Genomic DNA, 13,530 nt, shown 5'->3' on the forward strand with positions numbered 1-13,530 from the left:
GTAGGCTCTGGATTCCTGACCGAGACACACCATAGTCTATATGTAGTTGTGGTAGTTTCTGTGAGGTTGGCTCTGGATTCCTGACCGAGACACACCATAGTCTATATGTAGTAGTGGTAGTTTCTGTGAGGTAGGCTCTGGATATCTGACCGAGACACACCATAGTCTATATGTAGTAGTGACAGTTTCTGTGCTGTTAGGTGTCTTTGGTGACACATTTCAGTGAAATTTTTAGCAAAATAAAAAGTCACACTATTACAGGGAAACAAATCATAATTGTTTTCGAAATTATACATACATTAAAACGCATCATATTGCATACAAGGATCTTAATATTTAATGGAGTTAATAGCCTGTAAACATAACCAAATTATGCGAGGGGGACATTTACGCTTATTACGTTAAATACTTTTAAGCTTGAACATCCCCTAGCGAAACATTTATTATGGATTTGAAACTAAAGTGCCTAACGATAACGGATTTATATGCTGTATATTAATTGTGAAAATAATCACATGACGAAAGGTTAAAACATCCGAGATTATCTCTCATTTTTCAGAAGGGTACGTATAAATAAAGCAGTTTGATGTTGTTGGTAGTCGTTTTACTCGTTTAATAAATTATTTGTACTGCAAAGAACTTCTTGAATCATTTAATGACATTTAAGAACATAATGTATCATCCAAGCTACTTTTCATTTTATGTTTTCTACCTTGAAATAATACTCATTTTCTTCTTTAATTTGAAGTTTAAAAGTATGATTACAATGTAAACAAAAATCTTAAAACTATAAAGATATAAGAAAAAATCAGTCGTTATTGATACGTAATTAATATGATTGATAAATAATCATATAAAAATTATTGGTTTTATTTTACAATTTATTTTGCATTATTATAACATAGATCTACCATTTGAGCTACCATTTGCTATACAAAAATGAAATGTAGTGGATTATATTTTACAACTAACTAATATTAAACCATGTTTATAACTAAACTTTACGATTAAACTTCATTAAACAAAAACTGGAATGTAGTCATTTTTTTCAGTTTTTTTACTTACCTGATTCTATTGGTAAATCATACCCCTAATTACTGTTTTGGGCATCAAATGAATCAGAATAAAACCATCTATCACCTCAAACTATACATGTGTAATATGTACATGGGTTACGAATATGTACAAAAGTTTCAGTGATTTAAAAATTATACATCAAATACATATTAATAACCAGGTATTTGTATTGACAAAATAAAATAATTTAATTGCACATCAATGAATATACACGCATAACGTCTTGTCGAATCAATCAGAGAGCAAATTAGCTATGCCAATGTGTATTACCTGTTAACACGGAATTATCCTCCGAACCATACACCCTTACCTGTGGCCAACGGAATCAATCACATTGCTTAATTGAATGTCGAATACCTATATAGCTTTATGTTAATCGGTGAGACAGTGTCCTGACCCAGACAAAATATCATATACCTACGCTAATGCGTAAACTTAAGGCGTCAAATGTGTACATGTTTAATTGAGAGAAAACTCTCAACGGAGTTGTAAATAATAAAACAATAGTGTATGTCTTTATCATAGCTTAATGCGTTATCTAATGCGTTTTGTCATTGGCTGTTGAAAGAAACAGTATGCCTGATACTATATTATTGAATTGAGATATAAATATACAACCCTGTTAAAGTCAATCAGGGAAAAGGAACACATTATTATCAGTCTAATGCATCAGCGTAAATACTTATTAACTATACCTATACAGTTAATGCTATCTGCCTTTACTAAAAATATGATCCGAAATTAATGTTGAAAGGGTGAACTAGTCATCCGGGTAAGCAATGCCCTTTGACCTGTGACCTATGACCGTGTGCGTGACAGCATGAGATTGCCGGTCTACTGTCATTTGTAACACGACTTCTCTCGGCCAATAAGCTGGAATTCGTATCAAATAAATTGACATGCACACCAGAATTGGAGAAAAACTTTAAAAAGACGTAAATACTAGTGGTGTGTTGTTATATATAGGTGAGCAGTGTAAAGAGGACTAAGTTTTATTGACGAGCACAAACCAAGAGGAGGAAGCTGCACTGCACAGTTATGATTTAGGTCAATGACCTAACAATGTATGGTAGACTCCAGGAAATTATCTACTTTACCTCAATTTCTAGTGCCTTATCGATATTGTCGGGTATTGTTTGTATATAATCAACCATGATCGCAACTGGGGTGACAACAAAACGACCGCACGGATTTAGTATAGACTCTTTACTCGGATGTGGATCCCGAAAGGAAAAAGATGAAACCGTGTCAGCTAAAGTTAGGACTCCATCACCAGGTGAAAGTACCTCGTCGGAAACGTCAGGGACAGAAAGAGACACTAATTCAGCCTTCGAAAGGCAAAAACCACACCACACATGCTTAGAAGGTGGTCCGTGCTTGCGCTGTTTTGAGGAACGAAAAATCCCACCCGGGCATCCATCCTCTTCATTATTCGTCCCCACGCGTCCGTCACCTTTACTCATGAGATTTCGTGAAGACCAAGTGCCACAATTCCATGAAAAATACTGTGCTTTGACTGGACTTCCTGTGTCGTGTTTTGGCGGTGCTACTGACAATTCAGTTGGCACGAGAGTCGATAGCAATTTAGCATCTTTTCCAAACAGGTGGCCGAGACCCACAGAAGACGACTTCAACCCATATCCATATCAACTGTCGCTAAATCTACCTCCATTTAACGGTAAGTTTATACCTTTATTTTATCTTTATTGAGAAAAAATCCTATCTTAGATATATGTCGAGAATTCGATTTCCATAGAAAATTCATTAATATCAGCGTCAACTAATCTACCTTATTTCAAACTTTATTTGATATAATTTTAGGAAATAATGTATCATATATAACATATCTATATTTAGCGAAGCCTTCTTTAAAATATCTTTATTAAAACTAAATATATGATATCATTAATATATGTTTTATTATCATTTCATAAGATCAAAAAGGTATATAATGTACATAAACCTATAAAATAAATTAAGAAAGCTATGATATCAGTGACAATAAATATCAATTAAATTGATACAAATATCTTTAACCAAATTGTCATAAATTTGTAAAATACTTCTAGTAAAGTCTTTGTTATTATTTTTATAACCAGTTAAACTATGAAACCTTCCAAGGATATATTTCCTATAAAATGACATTGTAGATTTTAATTGGAATGAAGTACTTATACGATTTCAAAGCAGTTGTGTGATTTTTAAAATTTCATGCTAAATGAAATACAAAACTAATAATATTATAAAAATCCCCAAATCATAAATTAAAATTTTTAAATGATATTTTGAAAACAAAGATATTTATTAGTTTTAACTTTTAGTTAATAACACTACAATGAATTTTAAAACATTTAAATATATGAATAATTATCCTCAATTCAAAAATACGATTTTTACATTATTCACATTTTGCTTCATATTTCAATTGTTAATATTTTAAAAAAATAGATATTTAATTCAATGACCTATTTTTTATAACGGTATCACTATGATAAATATTTCTCTAAAAATTCCGCAACATTGTATACTTTGAAGCACGACCCCACGGCATTTTTGTTATATTTGACAACTTAAACTGTTTTCCTCGGCATACATAAATCACAAATAGATCATTTGTTCATTTTCGTGTAAGTGTCAGGCTAAACTGTCAGATTTTATTGTAACTTAATGCCACAATAATCACCATATATATATGTGAAACATTCAGGAATTAACTATTTCCGCTACTACATAGAGAACTTTAAACGGGCCTAATTAGGTTACTTTCAAATACAAAATGGTGCTACTTTAAAGGGTCTTTTATGAATAATTTCTAAGCATGTATCGATTTAGAAAATGTCTCAATGGTATCCTTGGTATGTCTGGTCATCATTTTGGTTTGCGGGTGTTTAATTTGGCCATTAGACACCTTATTTGACCTTTTTGGCCCCTTGTCAACCGTTCCCTTTGTTTGGTCACAATACAGTGGTCAACCTTGCTTGACCGTATCATTTACGCTAGAGAGGGAAGCAAACACTAATAATCCTATCAATTAATAGGCTTGAAACGAACATCAAATGTTTGTGTTCTTTTTGTGGTCAACGTTTCGACCACTTGAAATCGACAAAAAATGTACAAGGGATCTAATGATATTCGTTGACATTGAACATGTTGGACAAAACATAGAACTGTTAAAGGACCATCAAAGTGGCGGATTTCTAACGAGTGTGCCACTCGGGATGAAAAGCCTGAGTTTGATCTTTGATGTATTGAAACCTGTTTAATACCTCTACAATAATTTGACAGAGACGGAGTAGGCAAAATCCGAACATTAGGGATTAGTGTGGGTCGAGTTTAACGGATGCAGCGAAAATCAAAGTAATAGTTAATCGTTAAAGAGTGTTTATTTAATGTTTTAATGAAGGGTCTCTGTTAGTCATACAGCAATAATTAACACGTGTTAAAAGGATAATTAGTGGTGACATATCGAATTTAAAACGTCAGGGCTAAAAAGGACTGAAATAATCAATTGATCTTTTTTTTATTTCGTAATATGGTGGTCTTTATTATTAGCATAATCAGTAATTTGATTAGTCACACGATTTGTTCTTTCTCTGTCATCAGGGGAACTACTACAACAATGTTATTGACCATTAAAGTACATAATACCTGCTAACACTGGAGTATTGGTTTCATTTTTGTTTGAACAAGTTCGAATATTTTCAATGTTAATATTTTTATTTTTAGATTTGGAATGTAGAAATTATTCAATTTTCAGTAGTTGTTTAATAAACACTTTATAACCAATAAGATTAAAGACATAACTATGCAATTTGTCACCTAACAACAAAGACTTAATTATATTCACGTTGGTTTTGATCATATTAGTATCAAATGTCTCAATGAAATAATACGTAAATTTCACCCAATTGTTAGGTTTAACAAACATTTAAAATTGTTTTTACATATCGAATTTTGTCCTTTGCAAATTTTAATAGTTCTATTTGCTAATAATTTAAAACACGTACTTTTTTCGAAGTTGACATTTATACATGTTTTTTCAGTTCCGACTATTGACTCCGATCTGTTGTTTTCCCGTTTCCGGAAACCTAAACGAATCCGAACGGCATTCGCTCCTTCTCAACTTCTACGTCTCGAGCATGCATTTGAGAAAAATCATTATGTTGTTGGACAGGAAAGAAAAGATCTAGCTTCTGATTTACATCTCACAGAAACACAAGTAAGTAGTTCAATAAATAATACAACAATAAAAAAATAAATAAATAAACACTTCTTTGAAAACAATGCATGTGTATTTGATGAAAACTTAACAACCCTAATTACGGATTCGTAATTAATCTCTTTTGATATCCTGTTTATGCTTACCGTCTAATACATGAAATATCCGGTTCGTCATGTACCATAAATTTTACAAAGATCTTTTAACTTTAATTATAATGATATTCTACCACAATATCCATTACAATAATTTTATTCTTTATTATATTAGTATACTTTTGAAAGAGTATTTCTCATATTCCTATGAAAATGTAAAGTATGCGAAAGCGTTTTAAATCATGACCTAGAATAATTTCGAAATTTTATTGTGATATATTTAACCAATTACTGCATTTACATATTAATTTATAGAGTTTTGAAGAAAAAAATACATTTGAAACAATATTTCTTTTTTTTAAATATTGACTAAATAAATATACATTATTTGTTTGCTGTAAACACTACTCAGTAGTATAGTAATATTATTAAAATGTTTGCCTAAAATTGTATGACGCCTTTGCCATTATAAATAACTAAAAACGGGTGAAATGTTTCTATTTCGACACTTTATAGAATTTATCATTTTAGTATCTAGAAATAGAATATTTGAACAAACGCTTTCATTAGGATTAATATTTACACGCGGCTGACAAAATGGTGTATCTTCTATGTCTCAAATAGTGTGAAAATTGGTATCAACTCAACTGTCACTGGAGAAAAAAACAACAAGGGGTTATTTATCCGTGTGTTGCGTGATACGGGTACAAAGGCAAGCTTTAGGGTTTACCGACTTGTCATAAGGGGTTGTCCTTATAAATCCTCACTTGTCGGTGCTAACAAACCACAGATATAATGACCAAACTGTTAATAGAATGACAAGAATATTTGTACTTAGAAGTTTACTGAAAGATAAATAATATAACTTAATCTATTTTGATAAGTTGAGCATTTTGATATTTCTAAATACTTTTTATCACTACTTACATGACGATTAAGAAATGTATAAAGTACAATGAGCTCATATGTCATCAATTGCATTACTATAGACGGGACAACAATGATACTGGTATCATAAATATTTAAGAAAAGAATAAAATGCACAGATGTTATCCATTTTATAATGATTAAACATAAATGTATATTTATTTGATAATACATCAAAAGAATACGAAGTAATTTGATGAAGCCCCCCTCACGAGGCACCTAAGAAACACCGCCCTAGTTCAATCTATCCTAACCTACCTCACTGTATTTACCTGTGAAGCTCATTACGTCACGAGCGCTATTTGCACTACCTGTGAAATTAAGTGAACTGGACCTTAACGAACTGCAAACAACATGTCAATCTCGGGCCTCTAAAATTTCGGTATGGATTTTTACCTTTGACCTTTTCTTTCTAAACTTGCTTTTTGTTATGAATATTGCCTTAATTACATCATACGCATGCGCAAATATATCTTTTAAGGACAAAGTGTGAACTAGTGCACATTGTCTTCCTAACACCAAACGACATGTCAACTTACAAACAATTGCAATCTTGACATTTAAAGCATTTTCAAAACATACCCAAAAATATTGTATTTGAAATAGTTAATCGTCTTTAAATGAAAATTGTACGAAGAATGCATAGTGATATTATTTGTATATGTATTCACTTCACAAAATCTTATTAAGGTAGGGAAGGTACTGCTATGTAATACTGTATTTTCGATTCTTTTTCACCGTCGATTCATTACAAGACCATATCCTACAGTTTTGTCACACAAATTCTGTCAATTACATGTGTAGTACGTATTGCACCTGTGCTGACAGTAAAAAGGTACGGCTATTTACAACAGTGTCAACACAGATTCCAGTACACCGATGGAATATTATGATGCGTATTGCGAATTTATGTTACAAACTCCTTTACCAGGTTATCAAAATTTCGAAAGAAATGCATGATATGATAACATAGTACAGTTGTGAACTTTCTTATAAAAAATGGATTGGTATGTCATCTTTATTTGCTTCTGTTTTTATATTATCAGACGTAGATATATTTGATTTATTGATAGAGTAGTTTCTCATAATAGTTTTAGTTTTAAATTGTTTTTATCAATGCTTTGTTGTTGGGGATACCTGTTGCAATTACTCGTTAAAATATCATTTATTTTGCGACAATCAATCCAATAATAAATACATGTCAAATAGTTTAGAATGTATGCAGGTACACTTGAATATGATTTAAAGCTAGCAGTACATGTCTAGGTTTGCGTATGATAAACATATTTGACTATACACGGAAATAGGTACCATTGTAAATTTCGTCATCCGAGTCATATAAGGGCTTTCTTTTAGTCGTCATGTAAATCTAGGTCAGCCCCGGCCATAGTCACGATCTAAAACATGAATCAGTGGGCGACAACAAACCACAAGGATTATTTCGAACCCCCTAAATATTTAGAATCCACGGCGTAAGGGCGGTCGGAGAATATATTAAGGAAAAACCTTAAATAAAAAAAATGTTATCAATATGTAGCTTGGATGGCAACTTATTTTATATTTGACGGAAATTATACGACAATTTTGCTGTTTTTAATTATTAGATGACCACTGTAATGTTTTGGTTTGTTTTTTTTATTTCAAAAACTGTTTGAAATGCGAAATACTAGTAATTATAATAAAATGAACTATTACAGTTTTAAAAATTCTGTCGTATAATTCGCAAAATTGCTTCAACTGGGATCTTAACTAAGGTTTGAAAACAACAGCTTCCCTTGTTGGATAGCACTCGACAAGGATGGTCGAATGGCAAAAGGATGATTTTTGGCTTTAAGGGATATAATCCATTCCGATGATATATGAATGAGCCACAAATTTTGTTTTTCTGTATTTACATAGAAACATATAAAATTCAAAGACGATGATAATTATTGACGGGAATTTTTTATTATTATGAAAGAAAACAAGTCACACCAAATAATCAAAAATAATTAACGCCCATGGTTAAGATCATTAACATGTATCAAAAGGTAATTAAAGACATTCCGAAGCATTTGACCCATCACTTTTTTTGCATTGTACAAGAAAATATGCATCATCATTTAATTAATTTGATTGCGAAAATATTATTTGGAAAATATAAATAACATAATGTTAGCATATCAGATTTCCACTTATGGCGTACTAGTGTGACAAAGGGAGATTGTTTTGTATCAAAACAATAAATTATTGATAAAATCTGATGCATAACAGCTACTATAAAACATAAAACGAATTCAACACAATTGCAATATATTGGAAATAATTTATCTAATTATCGGCACCTGCTGGTCACTGCTTACGTTATTTACATCAAAGTTAATGTGACACATACGTGCTGCATGCATTACAATGTAAATATCACATTTTTCTTCTGAAAACAATTATTCGCTATTTAAAGTAAATACTTATTATAGATCAAACGTATTAGTTTTCTATCTATATAATCAAACATAAAAAAGTCCAAGGTTATTTTTTTGCCACAAATTAACTATTTATATCTATAGACATGCGTTATGAGTTCATCAGTGTTAGACATTTTTTGCAAATTCATTTAACATATTTCGTGTTTGTTCTCATTCATAAATGTCAATGTAGTTCCTGTCTTTACGGTGCTTACAATGTCTATTGTCTTGTATGTAAGTATGGTGCGAAAATTGTCCGGGGTCTTTTATCCTGATCTAACAAGGTGTAAGAATTACCCCCTGCACATAAAGACGAGCTGTCAGTCTTGATCGTTATCCACCGGTGTAATTGACAATTTATGTGGCACCCATATATACATCCCGCCGGATCAGATCGAAAGAAATGAGGCATGGCTTAACAAAGCTAATTAGCTCGTTATATGAATACATTCCATACAATTAGCAAAGATTACTTAGATCTTCAGTTTCATACCCAAGCATACAGCGACACTGGTAAATACGTGAGTTCACAAGGTCAAACCAGTCCTGGCAAGTCCTGTGCGTTTCCTACCCTATTTTCGCCTTATGGGAGATAATCTGTATGAACCTTGATCCACGGATATATTCTGTTTGGTATAATGAGCTACCCTGTGTTTCATGAAAAGTTTATCAATTTAACCTCTAGTCTCAATCTTCACGATTTGGTTGCTAATTACTTTGTGATAGAGTAAGATTGAACGGCCATGCAGTGCCATCAAAGTCGCCGTGGACAGCATGATATATGGCAGATCATAAGATAGTGACAGCTTATATAGAGAATATGCCGTCGTTATGTTAATGTCATCTTCAAATGAAAACGTTAAATCATAGTTCACACCAAAATGAACTTCCTAAGTTTAATGGAAATTATCAAGAACATATACCAATATACCCATTAAAGTAGATATGCCATCTAGAAACATCATTATACGTTTTGTATGAAAAAAATAAATATATGATATTTCCGAATGATGAAGGATTACGATTAGTTCTCGGTCGAATACTGAATTATTCTACCTTTATATTTTTAATCATGAAAGAACAAACAAATGTATAAGACTATATCAACAACTACAATCATTTTGGTAATTGATGTAATATCATGATATGAACTTTCTGAAATATTTAAGCATGAATCTCATCAAAATATTGTCTTTGGTTAAATTTTACCTGTAATTATATGGCAGAGAGCAGACAAGCCTGACGACTCTCTCAGTACACTGTGACTCATTATTCTGTTAAACAATAAGATTCAATCAGCCATGTTTGATATTCGAATAAAGAAGAAAAAAATTACATGCAGCACTAGTTCCTTTGATCTTCTTTCATCTATTTTAACTGAAAGGACAAATTATGAGGGTTTTTTTTCGAATTATAAATTGTCTAGATGGTTACTTTTTCTTGGTGAATGACATCAAAACGAAAGTAGCTTGTGTATTCTGATTTTATCCAGGGCCAAAAAGTATGCTTACAAATACATTGTTTCGTTGATGAGATGCCGTGTACTTTTTGTCGCCAAACAGATACATTTAGGATTATGAAGATACCGTAAGGACCCCGAGTAGACTATACAATTTTGGCGGCGACTTCATTTCTTGCTTTCGGTATGAGTTACGATATAATTTTGTGAGTTAATCAGTTCTGGTTTTTTGATAATTACAATTTAGATCAGCGTTCACGCTTAATTTTCGCGATTTCATTTTGATTCGCGAAATCAAATTGCACCCGAGAAAAACTTGTATACAGTGTAACGTCATTTATAAAACTTATCAGAATAGTTTAGCTATGGTGTCACACACATTTTACGGTAGGAGTCTATCGTATTACATTTAATGTCAATTTTGGGATGATACATTCATATTGTCGGATTAAGTGATTCACCACATGACCAAAATAGCCGTAAATTATTAATATATTGTCACTTATTCTTACACTGAAACGAACACACCATATGTAAACTAACTTTAAACATGTATTTGACACCCCATTATTGTAAATAAAGAAATTTCCATTAGTATACAATGGCACATCGAAAGGGCCATCTTTGACCTCGGCAATAAATTACCCAGAGTTAGTTTAGACTAAAGTCACGCATGTGTATGACTGTACAGGCATACTGTGGGCCTAGTGACAACTGATCGGATGGATAAATTATAGAAACGCACCGTGTACCAGCCACCGCCGAAGTATGAGTCTTCATCAGCTAGTTTTATCAGGGTCCGTATTGCCTGCGTAAATTTGCGATAACGCATTTGTATTGTTTACACAACACAATTAGAGGCCTAATGACCCTTTATAACAATGAACCACTGGTTCCCGAAAAGTGCACGCAATCAGAGGTCTCTTTGTCAGAAATGAAGAGGTGTTTGTGTATTCAATCCGGCCAGATCAATAACTCTTGACGCGTCTTGGCATCGACCTCTTGCAATAAAAACATGAGTATTAGATGTTGAATCTGATCCCCCGACCCCAAGTGGTATAGGAACTGTTAATGATTATGCAACAAAAAGGTTTCTCATGAACCTTCACGGACCCTGAGGATTGACGCTCAAACATTGTGAAGGGGATCTATATAATAAAGGATCTCAACGGATCAGTGTGTTATAAAGTCGTTCAATTAGCGATATTGAGAAACATCATACGTAATTTACTATCATCCTCTTACGATTCGGGATTCTCTAGCTGCGGTACAACATTCCTTTTGATTTTGAGCCATGTTTGTCTATAGTAGCATATGGATTCTGAAAAGTACAAACTTCTGTGCACTTTTAAAATATAATCGAAACGTATATAATTACATGCCGTTTATGACACCACATGCTGATGTTTATTCCTTTAGCTTGTGTCCATTGATGTGTTGTTGGTTGATCCCTACAAAACATCATGAATAGATGGCAGCAAAAGTAGTAAATGCTCAATGTATATAATCCAACCTTTCTCCTTTGAAACAATCTAAATGTGTATTTTTCCCTATTTTCAGGTTAAAGTTTGGTTTCAAAATCGCAGGACAAAATTCAAAAGAATGAAAGCAGAAGAGGAAATGACTCGAACACTGTCAAAGGCATATACTGATAGTGATAAATTAGGTCGTGATTCTCAAAAGAAAATGTTCCAAAAACCTACAGCAGAAGACAGTTGGGAATCGGATGGCTCTGGAAATGATTCGGAGATAGACGTGTGAAATCAAACACCGCAAAGCATTCATGATTTTTTCCAAAATGAACTGTATAAGCATGTCATTGGCATATTCCAATTCCAGAGTGTATATTTAATGAATAATAATAGTTTCCGATTGCTTTTTTTCCACACAGACATGTGGCAGCCAATCAGGGCACTTGTGATCAATTTTGATCATAACAGTTGGCATTTCGTCTAGCATAATCTTCTTTTACTGAAGAAGTTCCGTCCAAAGATAACTCAGACTTTGTTTCACAGTGTTGTGTTCTACACAATGTAAATAAGACAATCACCAATACATGGATTATGCAAACAAATGAATTTACATGTTACATATCCATGCCAATAAAGTATATTTATGATCATGTCCATATGATTCAGTTATTGTATGATTGTAATGTATTTCAAGTATGTGTTTGTATCAATATCATTTAGTAATGAATAACACCTCAAATAACACGAATGGAAAATCAAGCATTCAAAATAATGAAATATGTGTTTGTTTATTAGACATTATGCACTTTTTTAATTTAAACTGGTAAATGATAAACTGCCCTTGTCTAATTTGGATACCTTGATATGCCGAGCAAATATGCTGATCCCGGTAGCATCCGGTTTTAAAAGTTACACTGTACATTATTTTATGATTACTGCAATGTATCTTTTTGTCAAATCTTGAAAGTTCACTGTTGGTGTCATATGTAATTGATATAAAGAAGAAGATTCTTCAAGGTACTGATATAGTCAAGAATTTTCAAAACAACGAAAGGAAAAATTGAATATTAAATATAGCAGCACATGAATGATATACCAATTCAAAGAATAAAATATCGCTATCAGTAAGTAATCGTTAAATAGCAAAAAAGTATATTTGTAAATTGGTTTCTCCTTTCACGAATCAACGCATCAACTCCTAGTGTCGACCCTTAACATTTTTCTATCTCAGATTTCGGGTGGATTCTACAACACCAGATACCCAAAGTGTCAAAATGTGTTGGAGAATAGCAGCATTATTTTGCTGGTTTGTCCTTTCCATCAGTGATACAAACTTAAAAGTACAAATGGATGATGTATGGACCCAGAACAAGATTAAATAAAATCCCAATACTGATGAAAGGATGATGCAAATGATCCATAATGTTCTTTGCAAATGATCCATAATGTTCTTTGTTAATAACTATCACAGATAGGTAAACCACTAAATCCTTTGTTCAAATTATTCATGTCGTAATACATATATTATTGATAGTCAGAAGACTTTGTTTTACAATGGCTCCCATATTAACAACATCCTGCCTTTATTCCTTTCTTTGTATTTTATTCTCAAAACATCCGCCATGCCTTCCTCATACTGTTTGCTCGTTCCCTTAATGAGTTTGGTCGATATTGCCTTTGAACATCCAAGGATATTTGCAGTCGTCCCACTTCCTTTTTATTTATTAAAAAGGAGAGAACAGAAACTATCATTTTTCTGGCTTGACCATGGGACATAATCCATAGCCTTGACCAGCACAGCAAACTTTCAATGGAGACCTCAAAGATGTGTAGAAAG

General features: G+C 32.5%; 1 protein-coding gene across 1 annotated transcript; it reads left to right on the forward strand.

Moving 5' to 3' along the window:
* Nucleotides 1-1,873: 1,873 nt before the first annotated feature.
* On the forward strand, nt 1,874-12,347 carry LOC138335070 (uncharacterized). The gene is made up of 3 exons (XM_069283974.1): nt 1,874-2,755; nt 5,121-5,296; nt 11,782-12,347. Exons 1-3 carry the CDS (start codon nt 2,230-2,232, stop codon nt 11,980-11,982), a joined length of 903 nt encoding a protein of 300 aa, XP_069140075.1. The 5' UTR covers nt 1,874-2,229; the 3' UTR covers nt 11,983-12,347.
* The last annotated feature ends 1,183 nt before the right edge of the window (nt 12,348-13,530 follow it).

Source organism: Argopecten irradians, chromosome 11, assembly GCF_041381155.1.
Source record: "Argopecten irradians isolate NY chromosome 11, Ai_NY, whole genome shotgun sequence".
Classification (NCBI taxonomy): Eukaryota; Metazoa; Mollusca; class Bivalvia; order Pectinida; family Pectinidae; genus Argopecten; species Argopecten irradians.

What these genes read in the sequence shown, in the direction of transcription:
- LOC138335070 (XM_069283974.1), top strand. Translation starts at nt 2,230, where the DNA reads ATGATCGCAACTGGGGTGACAACAAAACGACCGCACGGATTTAGTATA. An exon ending in AAATCTACCTCCATTTAACG is followed by an intron (nt 2,756 to 5,120) that starts GTAAGTTTATAC and finishes ATGTTTTTTCAG; the next exon opens with TTCCGACTATTGACTCCGAT. An exon ending in TACATCTCACAGAAACACAA is followed by an intron (nt 5,297 to 11,781) that starts GTAAGTAGTTCA and finishes CCCTATTTTCAG; the next exon opens with GTTAAAGTTTGGTTTCAAAA.